At 32.3% G+C, this 21,137-nt stretch overlaps 3 protein-coding genes and 1 long non-coding RNA gene across 5 annotated transcripts; 2 read left to right on the top strand and 2 right to left on the bottom strand.

Moving 5' to 3' along the window:
- Positions 1 to 1,509: 1,509 nt before the first annotated feature.
- On the bottom strand, positions 1,510 to 4,006 carry LOC107958187 (mitochondrial outer membrane protein porin 2). 2 transcript variants are annotated; one of them, XM_016893874.2, is made up of 6 exons: positions 3,854 to 4,006; positions 3,698 to 3,765; positions 2,695 to 2,796; positions 2,526 to 2,615; positions 2,241 to 2,449; positions 1,510 to 2,028 (listed from the first exon to the last, which is right to left on the bottom strand). In XM_016893874.2, the coding sequence occupies exons 1-6, from the start codon at positions 3,900 to 3,902 to the stop codon at positions 1,722 to 1,724; spliced, it is 825 nt and encodes a 274-aa protein (XP_016749363.1). In that variant the 5' UTR covers positions 3,903 to 4,006; the 3' UTR covers positions 1,510 to 1,721. The 2 variants fall into 2 exon arrangements, with proteins under 2 accessions (XP_016749363.1, XP_040969843.1); XM_041113909.1 differs by lacking the exons at positions 3,698 to 3,765; positions 3,854 to 4,006 and having other exon boundaries at positions 2,526 to 2,612; positions 2,688 to 2,799.
- Positions 4,007 to 7,408: 3,402 nt separating this feature from the next.
- LOC121229471 (uncharacterized) lies at positions 7,409 to 7,896 on the bottom strand. The gene is made up of 2 exons (XR_005927227.1): positions 7,756 to 7,896; positions 7,409 to 7,661 (listed from the first exon to the last, which is right to left on the bottom strand). It is a non-coding gene; the product is annotated as an uncharacterized lncRNA (long non-coding RNA).
- LOC107958186 (U-box domain-containing protein 4) lies at positions 7,655 to 9,999 on the top strand. Its single transcript, XM_016893873.2, has 2 exons — positions 7,655 to 9,247; positions 9,621 to 9,999. The coding sequence occupies exons 1-2, from the start codon at positions 8,264 to 8,266 to the stop codon at positions 9,696 to 9,698; spliced, it is 1,062 nt and encodes a 353-aa protein (XP_016749362.2). The 5' UTR covers positions 7,655 to 8,263; the 3' UTR covers positions 9,699 to 9,999.
- An 8,839-nt stretch (positions 10,000 to 18,838) lies between these two features.
- Positions 18,839 to 20,565, top strand: LOC107958185 (transcription factor RSL2). Its single transcript, XM_041111898.1, has 5 exons — positions 18,839 to 19,172; positions 19,274 to 19,497; positions 19,583 to 19,828; positions 19,915 to 20,046; positions 20,197 to 20,565. The coding sequence occupies exons 1-5, from the start codon at positions 18,839 to 18,841 to the stop codon at positions 20,287 to 20,289; spliced, it is 1,029 nt and encodes a 342-aa protein (XP_040967832.1). The 3' UTR covers positions 20,290 to 20,565.
- The last annotated feature ends 572 nt before the right edge of the window (positions 20,566 to 21,137 follow it).

Genomic DNA, 21,137 nt, shown 5'->3' with positions numbered 1-21,137 from the left:
AAAACGATCACCATACAAAACTTACCCTCAACTTTACCCAAATCAGTTTAGTTCCGTGCTCCTTTTCTCTCTTCAATTCATCTATGCTCGACTTTCAATTAAGCTTAATTTTAGTGTCAAAATATAAAAGAAAAGGAAAGAAGTAACCTACACAATTTTGTAAAAGTTTGGAAACGAAAAGAAAAATTTGTTTTGATTATAAAGAATTCAATTTATGTTTAGATTTAATTAAAGATATGGTTTTCTATATTGATTAGTTAGAACTAATTTTAATTTCAAAATTAGGTTATATTCAAATTGAGGTTTGATTAAGAAAGATTGATATTTGATTTTCAATGAAATTCAATTTAGAAATCATGTGAAAGAAACAAAAACTTAGCTCATTTAGTAGGCAAAGATTATATTTCTACAGTGAAAAACATGAGGAGAGAGAAAAATAAAAGGGGAAGAAGAAACAAATAAAGAAATAAAAAAAATTAAATTGTTCAAAAAAATAAAAGTATAAGGACTAATTTTAACAAATGGAAAACATAAAAAAAAACTACTTTAAAAATAAAGAAGAGAGAAAAACAGAGGGAAAAAAATGAAAATAGAAAAAAAATGTTCAAAAAACAAAAAAAAAATAAATTGCTCAAAACAAAAAATATAGAATCAATTGTATAATTTAACTTAAAATTTTCGCTTGAAATGATTATTTAATATGTCACATTAACTTATCGTTACACCGTTCACAAGAGCGACTAAAATATTACAACACAATAACATAAATGACTACAACGTAACATTTCAAATGTAAGTAACTAAAATATAACCCGAGACAAATAAAAATGAATATTTTGGTAGTTTACCCTAATAATTAATATAATTTTATGATATTATTTAAAATATAAATAGATGATAATTTTTTTTTGAAATATTTCTATTAAAATTTCATTAATAAGAAAAGTAATTAATAATAATTTTTTATGTTAAATTATAAAGTGAAATAAAATTTTAAAAACATTAATATAAATATTTTTAATACTATAATTATATATGTATAATAAATATATAAAATTAAACTTTGATGATAATTTATTAACATATTATATAACTATTACTGAAACCGAAACCAATTACCTAACCTAATCTTAAACCGATATATTAAATTAGTATATTTATAATACATAAAAAAAATAATATATTAAAAAAATCCAAACCCGAAAATATCCGAGTTCAAAAGGACCTGAGCCCGAGATGATCCAAGCTCAAAAAAATTTTGAGTTCAACAAGCCCAGCTTACTATTACCTCGTCAAGTAGGATAAATACGAGGAGAAAAAATCCTGAAGCAAATTGTGGATCATACCAAAATATCCGATCACCTAAAGTAAGTATATTGGACCCCTCACCTCCAGATTCATTTTCTAAACAACGTTTCAAATGTTCCAGCCCCTATAAAGTATTTGCTAAGCTTGAGATATTTTGGCTGGACCAAGCCAACCAACCAGAAGGACGATAAAGAAATCAGATGAGGCCTAATCAATAGGAGTAATAATTTATTAAAATGAGTAATAATCAAAGGTTTTTTAACAGTCCAAAAAGCAAACACCTTTTGAAAGTTACTAAGATTCCATTTTCAATCACTAGATGCCAACGTGAAAGTGACAAGAAAGAAAATGACACGATTTATCAATCTCATCAGCCACATTGTTTGTTCCTATCATTATGTCAATATACCTGTTCAGGGCTTTAGAGAGAGTGCCAAACCAAACTTGGGAGTCTTCTCCAACGCCTTTGTGTCAAAGGCCCCAGATATAGTAAGGAAGGACTTCGGTCTAAGCTCATGCTGTACAAGAGCACCAAGATTGCCATGGTTGTTGAGCTTTGCCTTCACCAGTGTGTGTGGATCAACAAGATATGAGCATCCCACAGTTAATGTGTTTTCATTTGTGGAGAACTTTCTTGCAATCTCACCCACAACAGCTCCACCATTTAGCTGATTTAAATGGTGCAAATATGACACCTTTAGGGAGTCTCCCTTATCAGCCCTGCAAGCAAATGACAACAACTGATTACAGCATTTATTGTGACCATTAACATTAACCCATTTTCAGGGGGGGGAAAGGAAAGGCGATCTCCATAATTTGGTTTTATTTTGATGTTTTGCAGCAATGAAGGAACATCATATCTTTAAATTGTTTCATATTTATAAAACAAAGGTATGACTTTATCAATTGCTAATGAAAACTCAAAAGCTTACAAGACCACTGAAGCATTGGAATCAGGCTTTGTCATGTTCACTCCAGCATTATACTTCGTGAATTCACCAGAAGATGTCACATAGCTTGCCTCTGCACCAAAAGCAATACCAGGCGTACCAATTGTTGCAGAAAAATCAACAGCTGGGGATTTCTTCAGCCCAACAGCAGTAGCCACAGTTGCATGTTCATGGAAATACTGAACCTCCAACTGCAAAAGAAAATTCATACAGTAAAAAATCTTCATGGATACTTATATTACCCAAGATTACAAGATAAGTCAATACCTTCCCAGAGTTATAATCAGGCAGCTTAAAAGAAGCCACTGTTTTTGCAGATGGATGTAAATCTGTGATGGTGAGGGTTGTCAAGATCTGCTCAACAGATCAAACGATTATTAGCAAGAATTTAAATTGAATTTAAATTTCAAAGATAATGTTGGCAACAACATTTGACTGTGTCAAGCTTGAAATCAACAACAGCATTCTGGTGCTTGTATTGTGCTGCCACATCCCCAGAGGAGAGGCCTCCCTTGTTCACAATATTTGATACAAGTGCCTGAAGATGGAGAAATTGCATTGGTATTAGACATCAATAAAGAAAAGACAAAGCAGCTGAAGAAATGGAAGACATAACAAGAAAATTAATAAATCCAAAAATAAGCTCTAGCACAACAGGCACGGATATGATATAACCAACCAGGCAGCAGAAAAGAAAAAAAAAAGCAATAAGAAATTGTTATTCTCTAATACATAAGAGAGTGAAACAATAACTTCAAAGCAACAATAAATCAAACTAGTTTAGAATTGCATATGGGGATTGCTGCCACAAAACCCTTTTTGGCAGCGGGTCAAGATATGTAAATTTATTCTGTCAACTGGTTAGAATCACAACTACATGATCTTCCAAAAGGACAAAACATAATTATTTCTTTCCCTAAACCCAAATTCTATCTTAAAAAGCATGTAGTTTATGCCAATCTATTTGTACTCAGAAGTGCCGCAATTAACAACATGCCCTAATATTAAGAAAACAGACACATATAGCCAGGTGAACTCATTTTAAAGCAAGAAAAGAGAGTACATAATCCACAGCAACTTAGTGTTATCCTTTTAGTACTAGAAAAATTAGTAATGCAAAATTAGCACCAAAAGAAATGAAGCAACTAAGCTACTAAAAACTGAAAAACAAGTTGCCCTACAGAAAATCTCATGTACTTAACTAGCATCAACAAACTAAGTGACACAATGATGCAACAGATCCTCAGTAAAAACAATCGGAAACAATAAATCAAGATAAATTTCAAAGAATGATAAACCCGCCATCCAGAAAAGAGACACCAAGAATAATGGCAACCACATCACCGTTCACCGCATCATTACAGACAACTATTTAACATAAGAATTAAAAGAAAGACAAAAAAAAAGAAGAAGAAGAAGAAAGAGATGAATATTGATACCAATCCAGTGTAGCTGGAACTAGAAATGGTGAACTTCTGGTCGGAGGTGTAGTCCTTGTTGAGTAAATCTTGTAAAAGAGAACCAAAATGGCTACATAAGTGTCTGATAATTTAAAAGCTGCACAAATATTGAGTGAGAAGAAAAGTGGAATTTACCTTTGGCTTTTTTGCCAAAATCAGAGAAGAGTCCAGGTCCTTTCTTCATGTTTTAACTTTGAAAAGCCAAAGGGGCGGTTTGGTAAAGAAGAGCAGAGAAGAGAAGCTGTGAACTTACGCAATGGGTTTCACTGCTAACATAAACCCAATATTTCGTTTTGGGGTTTAAGGCAGTTTAAATCATTTATTTTCGGAAAAAGAAAAAAAAGAACAAAATTTCTTGCCAGACATTTCAGAACATCGATCCGAAAATTTTGGTGCACGGTCCCGACCCATGACAGCCAGATTCATTATCCAACAGCCCATCGTCATTCGGTCCATTAAATACGTTGTATGATGATTGGGCTATCAGCCCATATTAAAACACGAGAGTAAAGAGTATCGGGCTATTATTACCCTAAATCATGCAAATTCAATGGAACAAAATTTCAATTGGGCCTAACATTGTTTCATTTTAATTGAAATATCATAACAAACAGTATGGGAATTAGCTGACCAGATAATTTGCATGGGAATTACATAAAATTCATATGAAGGAAAAAACGGAAGCGAGCGGCTTAACATCAAACTATTTATTGAAGTTCCACGTAGCTTAAGATTACATTCAATAAGAGCTATCCTATTCAAAAAAAGTAACAACTATCGAACACTAAGATAAAATTAAAGTAACAACGTATTTAATCATACAACACAAATTTTAGACCGCTCAAAACAATATTAGTAATATTGTCAAATAAAAACACTCTCGGAAAAAATAGCTCTATGTTATGTCCAATTGTTTAAATATTTTGTGTATTCACAATTACTAGAATTAATAATTTAATATTGTAATTGTAATTTATCTTCCATTATTATAGATCAAAATAGTAGACTCCATATATGTCTCAAGTTGTATTATATATTTCTTTAATATGATTGTGTGCTAGAAAAAGAAGTCAATTTAAAATAAAATATCCTAAAAAGGTCAAGATAAACATATATATGCATATCAATATTTTAAAACCAATCGAGGTTAACCCTTAAACTTGCCTAGAATAGTGGTCAATTATTTTTTTCCCCTCACTTTTCATCGTTACATCCCTTCATATACCAATAAATATATTGGCCAATTAGATGGGCAAGCACCTCACCATCACCCTTAAGCATTCGTTCGGATTTTATCTCCTAAAGATGTGAATGGTTACTTTCCATCCCATAACCCACAAATTCAAATTCATGTAGCAAACTTGGAAGATTGATTCTCCCATTTTTAAGTTTTCTATAAATCATTTTAATGCATTTTTCGGGATTTCGAGAAAACTGTCCATTTACTAAATTTATAGTATATAACTACCATTACCTCCTTGTTTTTATTCCATGGGTCATTATAGATTAAGCACCTGCCTACGTTTTTTTTGGAAGATAAGTTACCTGCCTACTTTTCTTAATGACTAAACGAGGTATTTATATTTCTATATACACAATTTGAAATTTAAAAAGTTACACAACTGAGGTTAGCATGAACTTATACCAAGCTCTCACTTTAATCATAAAAAAAGACGCCCAGATTTCTTGTTCCTGGCTATAATTACTGTTTTACTAAAAAAATCTTGGATTATTTTATTAAAAATTTGAAAATCCAAAATATATATGTCTCAACTTGGAGATTAATTATAAAAAAAAGTAAATTACACAAACGGTTACTCAACTTTGGTGTAGTTGACAAAACAGTTACTCGATTTTTAAAAAATGACAAATCAATTACTAACGTTATCAAACAGTGACAAATCAACCACCCACTAATAGTCTCCGTTACAGATTTATACATACTCATTCTCAAATTTAAAGCCTCTAAATATTTCTCGTCAACTTTATCAACAACAAAAAGTTTTTACAAAATTATTTTTTGATCTATTCGATTATCTTTAGAGTTGACTATAATTTTTTATCGATTGTAAGTTCAATCGGGAGAAAATTAAGGTTTATCCTTATTTTTTTTGACCAGATTTGTTCACAATATCCATGCTCTTTTTAGGGAGTATTTGATCTCAAAAAAAATTGAAACAACCCCTTAATAATAGATCTCTTTCTTCTTCGCATGATTGCTTTGTTGGAGTTATGAAGACACGACCCAGTAACTAATTAAGATCAATCAGCTGACTTTAAGCTTTGAAAGGGAAACACAAATAATGTCCACCTCTATGACTATTCCACTGCAAACGCCCACTTCTCTTATCTCTCGCGCAAGGCCTCGACTACTCTTGCACACCCACAACTTGTTGTGCGCAAAACCACTGCTCAGAAAACAGACCTCACCACCACTCCTATCACCAACTTCCTACTCCTTTCAAAACCTTCAAGTGCTCCTTCCAAAGACAGTATTCTGATAATTAGCTTCAAGAATACGAATTTGAAAGGCTTTTTTCAAACCTCAATCAAGCCACTCTCAAGAGAGAACCTTGAAATATCCTTTTAATTTCTGATTTCTTATTTCAAATTTTCCCCAAAAAATTGAATTTTTTTTGGGTTGCTTTTTTCGATTATCTAGAAACAAGAAATGATTAACAGAGGGAAAGGGATAGTGGGGGAGAGGGAGAGAGCCGAATTCTTTTTTGGGTTGCTTTTTTTGGTGATCTAGAAACAAAAAATTATTAACAGAGGAAAAGGGATAGTGGGGAAGAGCGGGAGAGTCGAATTCTATTTTGGCAAAGCAAATATATGGTTGTATTTTTTCTTTATTCTTGTTCTTCTTCTATTGCAAGTTAATGGGGATGGTGTAGAGACCGAAGTTTCTCCATGAGATACCAACATGGTAAGTTAACGGGTCGCCTCAATTTTCTGTCACTTTTGTAATGTTAGTGATTAATTTGTTATTTTTTTAAATTTGAATGACTTAATTAAAATCAGAATAATTATTTTGTCAGCTACATTAAAGTTGAGTAACTGTTGATATAATTTCTCCTTATAAAAATAAGAAATAATCTGATTTAATTTACCCTTCTTAGCAGCCCATATATAGTAACTAGGTCAAATATATAGCAGTCCACTATCACTATTGGATTTCCAAGTCAATACTCGAATGTGGTTGGCTTATTATAATTTGATAATCACATCTATCCAGTCCACTCATTGTCCCCCCCCCCTCATACTGATTTTTTTTTAAAATGTCATAATGTATTATTCTTCACCATATCTAAAAGAATCTCAATTTGTTATCATTCAACCTGAGACGCCGGTGTGGCCTAATTCGGCTAACTATGGGGCCGTAGGGTAAGTACCCAGAATTTCAAGACCACACAAAAGTTGAAGGTCGATTACCATGCCATGCGACTACTCTATTTTTTCTCCTCATTGGATGTGCGAAAAGCATAAAAAGTCCGGAAGGCAAATGGCAAAAGCCATGTGGTGCCTTCAATTTGCAAAAATCATGGAACAAAATTGTCAATGATACAATTATTATACTTTTAAAGTTAGGAAACACTTTAGAGTCAAGTGGTAACACTTTATAATTATTAAGAATTTTATACTATGTTCTATTTTCTATCGACAGCACTGTAACGTGTAAGAAAATTAAAATTTAAAAAAATAATTATTGAGGCTAGTATTTTATTCTTTAAAGAAAATCATATTATTCCTTGACACAAAATTAAAACTTAAATTACCGACAAGAAGAAAAAGAAAGGAATTATACCCAACAACATTAACAACAGCATCGGCTTGATTTTCGTGATTAAAAGGCCGAGAAGCGTGGCCTGATCTGATCTGTGTTTGTACTAAATACCTTAAGATTAATGCAAGTCAGCTTGTGCACCCAGGTCGGCACTGGCCACTGCCCAAAATAAATAAATAAAGATATAGGGAATTGGAATTTGGTTTTACGTGGCAGTAACTGGAAGGACGAAATGAGAGTACTGAAAGCGTACCATTAACGTATCACAGTACTAAAAACCATGCTCCAGTTTTATCTGTGTATCAGCTGAACTTTCTAAATCGTGGGAAGTCTTTTTAATTTTATCGATGAAAGAGAAATTGCGAAAACCGGAAAACGATTTCATCTTCCATGAAAACCACTCTTTTATCGATTAGACAATCCAACCATCTAGTTTCTATGCACGCGCCTAAAAAGGGACACCATTCGCATCGCACGTGCTCCTATCAGGCTTTGGTTTTTTTGGTACGGTAAAAAGTACACGTGTCACCCCAAGACCCCCCCACTGCAAAAGTCTAGCCGAATTGTGTAGGTTGAAACTGATTCCCCTTATATTCTCCCCCTATCCCTCGCTCTTTCACTATTTTTTAGCCCTTTATCAACTAACTCGGATACGCCTCGTTGCCGATTCCGGTTTACCCGATTTGAACATCCATCCTGAATCGTGGTTTTCGATTAACGCTGGCTAGATTTTGATGCAGTGACAGTGTGGTGACTTAGATATGGAGACAGAGAATCCGGTGAATTACAAGTATATGGGGAAGAGCTTTAATGATTTGAGTATCAACGACGATTCTACAGCTTTCAGTGATTGTAACAGCGATAGATCGGGGGAGTTCCCATCGGCATCGTCTCAGAACCGGCGATTAGTACTCGCCTGTGCTAATTCCGAGAATTCGGATGAGTTGATACGGCAGCTCGTATCGGATCTCGATTCCTGTTCGATTGACGAGCAAAAGCAAGCGGCTTTGGAGCTTAGGCTTCTGGCGAAGAACAAGCCGGAGAATCGACTCAAGATCGCTAAAGCTGGCGCGATTAGGCCTCTGATTTCGTTAATTTCATCCTCTGATCCCTATCTTCAAGAAAACGGCGTGACGGCGATTTTGAATCTCTCTTTATGCGATGAGAACAAAGAACTTATAGCCTCCTCGGGAGCGATTAAGCCACTGGTTAGAGCTTTGAGAACAGGAACTTCAACGGCTAAAGAAAACGCAGCTTGTGCTTTGCTTCGGCTATCGCAGGTAGAAGAAAACAAGGTAGCGATCGGACGGTCAGGAGCTATTCCACTGCTAGTTAATCTTCTCGAAAACGGTGGATTTCGCGGGAAAAAGGACGCATCAACGGCGCTTTATTCTCTATGCACGGTTAAAGAGAACAAAATCAGGGCCGTTGAAGCAGGGATCATGAGACCTCTAGTGGAATTAATGGCCGACTTCGGGTCAAACATGGTTGACAAGTCGGCTTTCGTTATGAGCGTGTTGGTACCCGTACCGGAAGCTAAAACGGCATTAGTCGAAGAAGGAGGGATTCCCGTTTTAGTGGAAATCATCGAAGTCGGATCGCAAAGGCAAAAGGAAATCGCCGTAGCAATCTTGTTACTGATTTGCGAAGATAGTGTGCTGTTCCGTACTATGGTGGCCCGCGAAGGAGCCATTCCTCCCTTAGTCGCTTTGTCTCAGTCCGGCACCAATCGCGCCAAGCAAAAGGTAAGTTACTAGTAACTGCATTAAGTTTTGGTTCACAAAACAGTAAAATCCGGGTTAGTTAGTCATCGTTCGTTGACGTGTCACGGTTGTTTTTTGAAAAAAGGAAATTGTTGCCTGTTTTTATGGCTCGTTTTTAGTGCAAGAAAAGAAAGATGTGTACAATATTTTGCCACGTCATTTACACTTTTCCTCGCGACAAAGTGACTCTGTCTTCGAACGCGTTAGTGGCAACGCCGTGTTTTGGGTATTATTTTGATTGACATTTTCTTTTCTCATTATTAGTTTTTCAAAAATTTCCAGGTTTCATTTTGTATTATTTTGTCTAATGGGTGGAGTGATTCCCTTGTCGTTTTGTTTGTCATTATTTGGACAGGCGGAGACATTGATAGAGCTTCTACGGCAACCAAGATCCGGCAACGCCGCTGCCAGGCACTCAGATGTGTCAGTATAAAACTGTCCCTACCACCGCACATGGAGATTGTAATAAAAAAATCCAAAAGAGAAACAATGAAATTAGATTTTAGACGGGAAAAGAAAAATGAAAGGAAAATATTGAAAATGTAAATATCTTTGAAGTAATATCGATATATTGTGATAACGTGATGTGAGACTTTGATATGCTTTGTTTATCGGGTTCTGGTTTGCCTTTTGGCTTTATTTCATAAAGAAAAAAGAATAGTATATATAATTTGTTGACAGTTCAACTGCTGCTTTGTGTGTTATATCATATAATACTAATATTATTTTGTGCTTGTTTCTCTTTTAATATATTTCTTAATTATGAGTTTAAGAATGATTAAAGTGTAATAAACGAATATGGTCTGGAATTGTCTCTGTTTTGTTTGGTAATGAGTAATTTGAATATTAATATTTTAAAAGAAAAATTCAAGAGGAGCTCGTGCAGGGATTAAACAAAAAAGAAAGGGTACCCACTCCATCATTGCCGTTGATTTTGTTTTTGAGCTACACAATAAACCCATCTTATCATCTGCCATTATTATCCTTTGTTCAGAAAAAAGAATAAAACTTTTTCCAAAGGCATTTTTGCTTACCGTTCAATTGGCTCTAAGATGGGGAGCAAATTGAAAAGAGAAATTAAGATAAGACCAAATAGTATCTGGGTGGTCTCTAATTCACTTGCCTTTTACAATCCTTTGGAATGAATTTCTTGCTTTTTAATGTTAAAGGCAATTTATTTTATTCCTGCCAAAATTAGTTTCCTTCTAATATACTTAAGCTCTAAGCTATTGTATAAAAATAAAAATTAATGTAGCCACTTAATTTAGCAACTTCATTTTCGTTTTCCCACGCAAGACTGGAATTTTTCCTTTCCCTACTTGATATAGACATCTTAACCGTTGTGGACAGAAAATAGATAAAAGAGGAAGTTGGAAGATGACTTCATGGATTTAAAAAAGTTTAGGCAATTTTAAATTTCATAATCTCAGTATCTGTGTATGTGGCACTTAGAAAAATCCTCCGTTAATTTTAAGTTTCATTAGTAAAGTATTGGTGTCAATTCAACCAACACCCTTTTTGACACTTTAAGAACAAGTTTAATTAGACATAAACATCTATCTTAAGAAATCTAATTGCTGTTTTCAATGATATTGGATGGATAGGTGAAGAGTCTACCCAACTTTTATCGCTTAATCTTCTTTTGAAATCCCACCTAATAACATTTCAAGGAAGCTGCAAAAATAGGTTCAATTTAGCCCCCACGACTATTTCTCTTTCCTAGTAGTGGGTGGTTTGTACGTTGAATAAAACACTTGGAAGATAGACTTAGAATCACCTAGGTCTTTGGGGTTTTCTTAATTGATATAATTTAATATTGTTTTATATAGGATCTATCCATGTTATTAGGCTTAAAATTGATAACACTAATAAGTTTTGTTACTCAATTATATAATTTAAGTTGCATCAATTTAACAACAAAACTGAAGTTCTTATAAAGAAAATGAATATAGAGTTTCAACATAGCATAAACCTAAATAAAAGTACCCTAACGACAGCTTAAGTCGCAACATAAAATTAACCCAATGACCCTTTAAAGCAAATTGAATTGTTTTGCAAGAAGCCAACTCTTGAGTACAAGGGAATTCAAGTTGGGAAGGAAATTTGCAATGGAATTTGCATTCAAGGTTGAAGCCACCCAACCAAAGCTTACCAAGTTGGCGACCCCTAAATTCTTGAAGACTGGGTCCAGTCCTCACGAATAATGATTGAACATGCTTGCAAGTTGATTCCCGGAGATTTTCCATGTGGGCTTAACACAACATAACTATCTTACTTTCTTTTTCAGAAAAAAAAATGATATGTGATGATTGAGATGCATTCATTTGGGGGTCTTAAGGCCGAGAAGAAGATGTGTTGTTTTGGTCAATCGGACCCTACTTGATTATTAGGTGGGTAGGAGACTTTGCACTCGGACCTTTGGGGGTCCATTTTCCCCATGAATCTGAATCCTTATATTTCACTTCACGAGGTTTTTTAATTTATAATAATCAAAGGGTTATCTATGTTATGCAATACTTTTTTCTTCTTTTTAATATATTAGAGGTTCCATCTCCAATTGCTAAATTAAGAGTCAAATATTTATTTATTTATTTTAGTATGCTAAATAAGACTTGTTAGCACCTATTCTTTATAATCATATATATGTTTAAAGAGATTTTTCATTCAAATCAGGTGCGTTTCCAAAATGAAAAATAAAATTTGGTCCCTTTCTTTCAGTCTCTGACTAATTAAGGATAAGTTGGGGGGAAATTTGATAACGCAAACAGAATTTGAGACATAATGCACTGAAGATATTGAAATCTGGCAATAAAGAGATGATCAGATTGGATTTAAACATGAATAATGCATTTCCTACATGAATCAATCGGCTGCGATTTCGAAAAACAATTTACTACTCATGTCTAGCAATTCTTGGACCGCGGTGGAATTTTTGGTGCTTCCACGGCCCATGAGCCCACAACATATTTGAATCATTTACGGGAAACCCAGAAGTTACAGGACCTTGGCCCCAAAGCCCCTATACCCTTTTCACATTTATTTAGGGTGTGTTTAGTTTTATTTCTAATAAGTACTTTTGAGATAAAAATATTCCTAAACAATTTACTTTTTTGACAGTAATATTGCTTCTCCCAAGCCGAAAAGTGTTCAAAAAGCATTTTTTTAAAAAGTTGAAAATTTTAGCTTCTTCCTAAAAGTGTTTTTTTTTTCTTAAAAGTACTTTTGAGAAGTATTACTAAACTAGAAAGCTTAGGGGATAAATAAATAAAGTGTCCAATGAACTAAAGACGAATGAATCATCTCTGATTTATTTATGTTTATAAACAAGGTCCAAACACGAATGTATGTTTAAAGCTTCTATAATAAACCATATAAAACTATCTTATTGTTGGATAATTATATAGTTAATAATATTAGTGTTGTTGGAACTTTGAAGACGATATTTATTAAGGGCTAAATTCAAGTTGAACTTTGAAAAAAAAAATATTGTTTAAGGAGATTGCTATGAATCACCAAAGGATTAATCTTTATATACAGTAAAACGAGCATAAAGGATTTATTGGTTAAAAAAAATAGTATTACTTGTGTCTTTACCTATTTATAATATAATTTATAATTTTTTATTATTATTATTTTATATTAAAAAATAATAAATGAAATTATTAAAAATTTTAATTATTATTTATGATTAAGTTTTTAATTAGTTTCAAAAATAGTTTAAGTTGTACCGAGAGGTAAAAAAATCGATGTCAAAATTTAGTCTTTTGTGAATGGAAAATAATGCTCAAAATTTTTTGATCTTATTTAAGGTCTAATTTGACTTAACTCTAGATTTAATCAAGGTCTATTATAATTCTAAAAAGTTTCGGATAAAAAAAAATAGCCGACACATGACAATCTCCGATCTATCTAAATATGTAGTCAAACTCTACATATGGGTTTTGTATATGTATAACAAAACCACATCTTAAGGAAGTTTGAAGCAAATGTAGATAAAATATAATGAAAACTTATTCAAAGCATGCTCTATAAAACATATACAACCTTACCAATCTTTTCTACTTTTGGTAAACTCTTCAAATAATTATTGACAAAAAAAAAAGAAAAAAGAAAAACAAAGTGCTCGATGTCGAAAGGATATCAACATCACATACAAAAAATAAAATCAAGAAAAAATATATGAAATGTATTTAAAATTACTCCTCAAGGTCTTTAACTTAACATAATTATATTCTAAATAATACCCAAAATTTAACAAATTTTATATGGATAAAATGTGTGAGAAGCAATGATTAAACTATTAAAGCTTTTGCTGAAGCATCTAAAGATAGTTGTACTCTTCCGACTCTCCCTCCATCACCCCACTATCCACTTGTTTTAACTTCTCTCCCTCTCCCTCTCCCTCTCCCTCGGCTTAATTTTTGCCTTCTCTTTTGTTTCAAAGATAGGACCAATCCCAACTTCTTTACTACTAGATTTGAGAGTTTGTCTACTCCTACTATGATTATATATATTTTTGTCATAATTGTATTTAAAATGTCAACTATATAAAATTTATTTTAAATAATTTAAAGTATAAACCGTGTTTGAAATTATTTTGTTTTAAAGTTTTTTGAATGATTTGTAAAATCATGCGGTGCACTCCTTATTGCGTGGTAACTCATTTAATTGATGGGCCAGTTTTGGATCCTAGCTAGCAGCCTTCATAAGCTAATTAAGTTCTGAAAATCTGCCAAATTGGAGTACGAAATGGTACTATCAGATAGTGTGGACAACCAACATGTTATCTCTAAAGTAAGGGAAAATTATTCTCAATGTTATTAAACTATTAGTAAGTTTATATTTTAATTATTTAACTTTAAAAAATTATAAAATGGTCATTAAACTATTTGAATGCTAAGTCAATAGGTTGTCAAAATCGTTGTTGTATGGCTTTTTCTATATGCACTATTTGCACTAATTGAAAGCTTTTATTTCCCTTATCTTCTCTTCTACGATTTAGTTTATTTTCATGATACAACATTGAATATCATGAATCTACGAATCAAAATTCAAACAGATTTCTTCTTCGATCTCTAACATTGATTGACTGGATCTAATGTATATTTTTCTACTCATCAATGGGTATTGATCCACAATATCTATTGTTGAACTGTTGCTTGGAGCTTACTAGTCAGATTTTAAAAATAAAACTTAACAATCCAGTAACTTAAATAAAAACTTTTGAATAGTTTAGTGACTTAAATGAAAACTTTCAAACAGTTTAGTTACCATTTTTGTAATTTTTTAAATTTAAGTGACCAAAATATAAACATACTAATAATTTATTGACATTGGGTGTAGTTTACTCTTAAATTAAAACGATTTATTTTTTATACAAAAAAAACTATTTTTTTGAATTGTAACAAGTACAATACAATTACAAATATAGGTCCGAACAATCACAAGTATCAAACTATTACAAACAGACTATCCAAGTAACCAGGGGCGAAGCTAGGGGGGCTGGCATGGGCCTCAGCCCCCCTTAAAATGTAAAATTACATTTTAGACCCTTAAAAATTTTTAAAAATTTTAAATTAGTAATGATAAAATTACACTTTGGCCCCCCTAAAATTATAAAAATTCAATTTAATCCTTTACAAATTATAGATATATAAACTATAAAAAATTAAAATTTCATCTGGCCTCCCTAAAAAAATTTTCTAGCTTCGCCCCTGCAAGTAACCATCAAGTACAATCAAATTATTACAACATAAACGGATTAAAAAAACAATATAATCCAAACTAAAGCCAACTAACTGGGACTAATTGGATTACAACTCCCATACAATATGAGACTTAAAAACCTACGCATATAATTGTACATGGTAGGTGTTGAACCTAGCTACTTATATAATTGTGCAATAAAAACCATTTATTTTTAAATTGGATTATGTTTTTTTTTTAGCCAAATTTATGTTTCAATTTTATGTCCAAATTTTTATTTTTAACTCTTCAAAATATAAAAATAAAGAAAATTGAAAATATCAAGTGTCGACATCAAGTTTACTTGTTACATTTTAGGTGGACCCCACGCGCCCTTTCTAGAAAGCTTATAACCTCACCATGAAAGAGCTTTCTACAATTTTTTTTCTTGAATATTTCATAATTAACGAACCTAATAATTCCAAAGAAGACCATTTTGATTCGTCTTTTTTAATTGAGGGAGATCTTTTTTTCTCTCATAACAATAGTATATATTCATTATATAGACACTTATAGCTTGTTATTCCTCAACATTTGAGATTGAGCGGTAAGCTCAATAAACCTCTGAAACACACGTTCTTCAGACATATTTTTTAGCTTAACACTAAAAAGTATCTCATTTATATTTTGTTACATCTTTATGAAAATAAGCTACTAATAAATACCTAAGTTTATAATGAATCACTTGACTACTCGTCTCTAACCTACTAATAAATACTTAATGCGTAACATCTTAGGACTATAGCTAAGGGTATCAAAGTCCATAACCACGACATGGAAATAGGACTCTCTCTATTTTCTACTATGCATAATATCCCAACAGTAAGGAAAACAACTATCTACCTACGTAATATATATGTGACATTATACATATTAGATTTTGTTATAGTTACAGTATGGGTGAAAAAAAATGTACAATTAAAATTATGGGGTGTTTGGTAAATAGAGTTTTAGACTTTTTTAGCTGATTTGGGTACAAATGGAGAATTGGGTAGTCAAATCTTCTAATTGTAGTGTTTGATGAATAGAAGTTTGTAAAAGGTTGTTGAGTTAAGACCTCCAAAACAAAAAATGTTAGAATGAACAATTTTTTTTAACAGCTGATTAGGAATGAGATATGTACAATGACATATTTGACCATGTTTGCTCAAAAATTATTCCCATATTCTCAAACCTAATAGGGGTGCCAAGATATCAGTAGTCTCTATTCTCCTATTTTCACTTTCATCTCCAAAGTGTAAAGTAAATATTTAAAAAAAAACTCCATCATGAATCTACAAAAATCAACATTGCCGTGATAAATTTTCAATCGAGCCCATTCATCCTTGAATATTTATGTACTCTTAAATTATTTTCAATTTCCTTGTGTAAAATAATTCCTTATACAAACTTTCTATTAATTAAAACATGCTACTTCACAAATTTATTTAGAGTGTGACATAATTATCACTAATTTACATACTAAGAACATGACATAATTATCACTAAAAATATAGTTTACAATTATATTAATACACTATTAATATTTATCAATTTCCACAAGGTTAATATTTGCAAATAAGAAACTTAAGAAATTTGTTTATTTAAAATTTTAAAAATATTCACTAATTAATTTTCATAATGGTTGTTTTAATTCCTTGGTAATAGTGCTTTATTTCAATAATTTCACCCAATAAGCACTAAAGTATTATAAATAAATAAATATTTAATAATAAAATGTATCATGCGTTTATTTGTCATTTTACACATATTAGATTTCAGCTAAAATTTATCAAACACTTTTAAATAAACAATTAATAGAATCAATTGGTCAAACTAACCATTGCAATCAGTAATCAACTATCAACTAATTACTAAATATGAACTATATTTATACAAAAACTAATTAATAATTTAGTTATAGACAATATGATAAAGAGCTTATGATTAAATTTACCCATAAATTTGAGTTCAATCTTTAGACATTTGAATTTTATTGTTGTTTTATTTAAACATTTCATATAAAAGTAATAAAAGATGAAAATACAATTAAATTAATATTCATTTTTTATTAAAAAAAGTTTTTATTGATGTCAAATTAACTTATCACATTGGTTCAATAAAAGAGTATGCATAGTGTATCTATTTTGACTTTTTTTTTATATATGTCATATATATTGACTTTTTTTGTTAATTTTTTGTATATATAAAACATATGTTGACATTTTTTTGTTAAGTTTTTTTTATACATGGATATTGACAAAAGTTGTATATTCAATGTACTATACTATAGATTGAAAATGTGTAATAAATGAAAAAACATAATTCAATAATGAATGTTTATTATTTATATAAAAAAGAACATTTATGATTTTGTTTTGGTCAATAATGAATAATTTTTTATCAATATGAAAATGCAATTTTTGATGGGCTAAATATTTTTTTGATTAAACTTTGTAGAGACAAACAGCAAAAACAAATTAAAATTTTGGTAACTGTGGGACTGAGCTCACGCACATAATATTGATGATGAAAGCCAAGTTGTACCAACCAGACGGCTCACATTAACATGGTTATTTTAAGAGATCATATTTATTCTGTATTAATCTATGTAAATTACAAAAATATACATGAATAAAATTAATTTAATTAAGAGTTTAACCAAAGTTAACTATCTGTTTCAGATTTGTCAAGTGAAGTGGTTCACCTTGCTTATATATTGCATCAAGTAATTAATTAATATTAATTAGTGTTTAGTGTCGTTTACAGGGAAACAATAATTTGAAACATGTCGTTTTAGTAAATGGACAGATGGGAAAAGAGTGATGGTCCAAATTACATGGTCGTTGGTATAGTTTTGTTGAGACATGAAGTGGAAAGTGCTAATTCTAAATTCCAATATCAGATTTTGATTTGTTAAAAATCCCACTTTCTTTAAGTATCTCCGACATAAATGTTTGAAAGGTCGTGCAACGGCCGGTGTAAGTTCCTCTGTTTGTCTGACACGTCAGTTTTGACGAGGGTTTTAAGCTTGATTAATGGCTATCTTATTATTGTCTGTAGATTTATATTGCTGCAGTATTAGCAGAAGCTTGTGCTTATGAATTTTCCTTTGCAATGGCTTCAAGTATTGAACTTGAACTGTTAAAACTAATCAGCTGTAAAGGAATGACTTTGTACCAGTCTTACTCTTACCAATATATAATATTAGATTGATCATAGCTAGCAACTTAAAGCTAAGGACAGGGAAGGAGTTTGGCGGTTACCGTGTCGGATTTTTTTAAGTTTATTTTAATTAAAGAATGTAAAGTCTCATTTCCTCACGATGTGCAGGGCCGTCCTATAGCTGCAGTCTTTGTTTGTTTGTTTAATCTGCTTAACGTTCTTGATGTTTATTATATTCAAGGGAGAGTCCCACGTTGTGACATTTCATTGGTGGGAGGACTAGTCGAATTCATACGCGTGCTTCATTCACTCTCACCTACTTAATTAATGGCTAATTAATCCCATTTAGTCACCTCTCAATGATTGTTCTTGGACCATTAAGTCATTATAACTGCAATTTTATCAGGTCCACGGTGTTTGAGGGTCACTGAACACTTTCAATTAGTTTAATCCAACAATGCATGAACTTGGCCTTCCTATGAGCTGTACTTTGCCTGGTTTTGGCCCCATCTGCGGACTCCTGGATTAGTAACAGAATAATGATTTTGGAATTAAGTATGGAAGTCAATCCTTGCTAACATTCTCTTTAGAATTTGGGGTATAAATATGTCCCTAGTTCTTTCCTCACCTCAAACAAACCCTTCCTTGTTTTCCCCATAGGCTTCTCAATTTACAGGAGATAAGATGAAGTCTGTTGCAGCTTTTCATGATGGAGCTTGGGACTCGTTTAACATAATGTTCTCCAATGAAGATCATCTGGATTTCGCACACCAGGTTCTTAATCAGTTTTCGTTTCCGCTGGAGCATGACGAGCGGTTGAGCTTCATAAATCCGTCGACTTTTGTTCCTAATCTTGAAGCCGATATGAGCATTGCTGGGCTCAGTCGGAGTTTATTTAGTTCTTCCAATGCTCTCGACTCTCATTTTCACTACAAAACTCAGGAAAGTAATCAAAGTAGCAATTCTAGCAGTAATACCTTTGTTCCCCTTCCAAATTATGAAACCTCTTTCCTTGGTGGTTCTAGTCATATGGCTGTAACAAATGATATCACCATGTCCTTGGATATTCCAATGGACATTGGCGGGGGAGTGATAAAATTACTGACTCGTTTCCCCCAGCATTCCCCAACATAGCAATGGACGACACGGTTAACGTCATCGAAGACTCGAGCACCGACTGCTTACCAAAATTAGATGGCGGCTATCCAGCTGATAGTGCTGTGCTTGCCGACGAAATTCTGCTCAAGAGGCAGTTTGATGTGCTGGAACTGCATGATGAAGGGGATAAAATCAGTACCTATTCATCTGAGACCACAAAGAAAAGACCTCGGGTTTCAAAAGATGTAAGAGAATAAAGAATCCTAAGCTATCACATAGACATATATAATCTTCATTATAGCAGTTGTAATTCATGGTTTGGAAATGCAGGCGGCAAAAGCTTGGAACAATGTGCAATTGAAGAAGAACAATTTAAATGGCAGTGAAGAGAGTACCATTGGTTCGGATGGACAGAGTTCTAGCACCTCAAGTTCAGATGATGATAATGTTTGTCGGGACACTAATGAGGTGGCACTGGCAACTTCAGATCCCAAAGCATCTCAAGCCGTTAACTTAAATGGAAAGAAAAGAGCCAGTAGAGGGTCTGCAACTGATCCCCAAAGCCTCTATGCAAGGGTAAAGATATTTGCTACCTATATTACAAATTCCATTGAGAGAAAGACAAATATCTAAACCCTTTTTGCTTGATTTGATTATTGCAGAAGAGAAGAGAAAGGATAAATGAGAGATTGAGAATTTTACAGAACCTTGTCCCCAACGGAACTAAGGTTGATATCAGCACAATGCTTGAAGAGGCTGTTCACTATGTGAAGTTCTTGCAGCTCCAAATCAAGGTAATTGGGGGGGGGGGAATAGATGGGTGGATGAAACAAAACCCTTAAAAGAAACCATGAAAAGGGTTGTTCCTAATCTAGACCCTGAAAAGATTTTGAAGTCAAATTACTTTCATATTGTAGTAATGTTCCTTTCTCCGTTAACTGCAGCTTTTAAGCTCTGATGAACTGTGGATGTATGCTCCCATTGCTTACAATGGCGTTGATATCGGTCTCAACGACAAAATCTGCACTCTTTTGTGACCCTCGAAGAAGCTGCTTGGTTAATTTGACGACAAATTTTCAAAAACAAAATAAAAAATAAATTAATATTATATATATTTGCTGACTTGTAGTATTGAGAAATGTGAATGAAATTAATTACATTTTTTTTATCAGGAGGAGTAATTACCCCTCTTTGCTTTTACAAAGAATTATATCACATTTGTTTCTTATGTCTTTGTATTTTGTATTCCTAAGTGAATGTACCCAAAAGGCCAAGCTTATTGTCTAATTCAATGGATCCACGACAGTGCGGATATCTCTTGTCCTAAAATTAATAATAAAGATATTCATATTTTCTTAATTTCAATAAAAATTATGGAGAATAGTATTTACATCTTTATAATATAAACAATAGACTATATAAATTTATATATTATCTCGAAACTCAAAAGGTTGAGAAAATGAGTACAAAATTTTTTTTCGCTTCGTATCCTTTAATTTTATATATAATTAATCAACCTTAATAACTAAGATTGAGTGCCAGTTCAATTATAAAATACAAATAAATTAATTTTGTATAACAAGACTAATATATTAGTAGAGTTAAATATGTAATTAGATTTTTTAAAATAAAATAATAATCACTCTACGAGAGGTATTTAATAATGTGAATACAATTAAAACCTCGTTATAGAATATTTATATACATATTTAAAAAGATAAAATGATAATGCTTAAAAAATTAAAAACATTTACTAATAAAATGATATCATAGAATTCACGAATCACGACTAGCAAATAAATTATACGTACCAAATAAAAACCTATATATCATGAATTGGGCCGTACTCGTGAAAATCCATAAGCTATCACGTGGATTGTAAGTG

Source organism: Gossypium hirsutum, chromosome A05, assembly GCF_007990345.1.
Source record: "Gossypium hirsutum isolate 1008001.06 chromosome A05, Gossypium_hirsutum_v2.1, whole genome shotgun sequence".
NCBI classification, from domain to species: Eukaryota; Viridiplantae; Streptophyta; class Magnoliopsida; order Malvales; family Malvaceae; genus Gossypium; species Gossypium hirsutum.
Note: the sequence above shows the minus strand (reverse complement) of the source record. Positions and strands in the feature narration are given on the sequence as shown.

Coding starts and splice junctions, on each gene's coding strand:
- LOC107958187 (XM_016893874.2), bottom strand. CDS start 3,902: ATGAAGAAAGGACCTGGACTCTTCTCTGATTTTGGCAAAAAAGCCAAA. Junction 2,616..2,694: donor TTGATTTCAAGCTTGACACA/GTCAAATGTTGT, acceptor TGATCTGTTGAG/CAGATCTTGACAACCCTCAC. Junction 2,450..2,525: donor CTGATTATAACTCTGGGAAG/GTATTGACTTAT, acceptor TTTCTTTTGCAG/TTGGAGGTTCAGTATTTCCA.
- LOC107958185 (XM_041111898.1), top strand. CDS start 18,839: ATGAAGTCTGTTGCAGCTTTTCATGATGGAGCTTGGGACTCGTTTAAC. Junction 19,173..19,273: donor TGAAACCTCTTTCCTTGGTG/GTTCTAGTCATA, acceptor CGTTTCCCCCAG/CATTCCCCAACATAGCAATG. Junction 20,047..20,196: donor TCTTGCAGCTCCAAATCAAG/GTAATTGGGGGG, acceptor CGTTAACTGCAG/CTTTTAAGCTCTGATGAACT.
- LOC107958186 (XM_016893873.2), top strand. CDS start 8,264: ATGGAGACAGAGAATCCGGTGAATTACAAGTATATGGGGAAGAGCTTT. Junction 9,248..9,620: donor CCAATCGCGCCAAGCAAAAG/GTAAGTTACTAG, acceptor TTATTTGGACAG/GCGGAGACATTGATAGAGCT.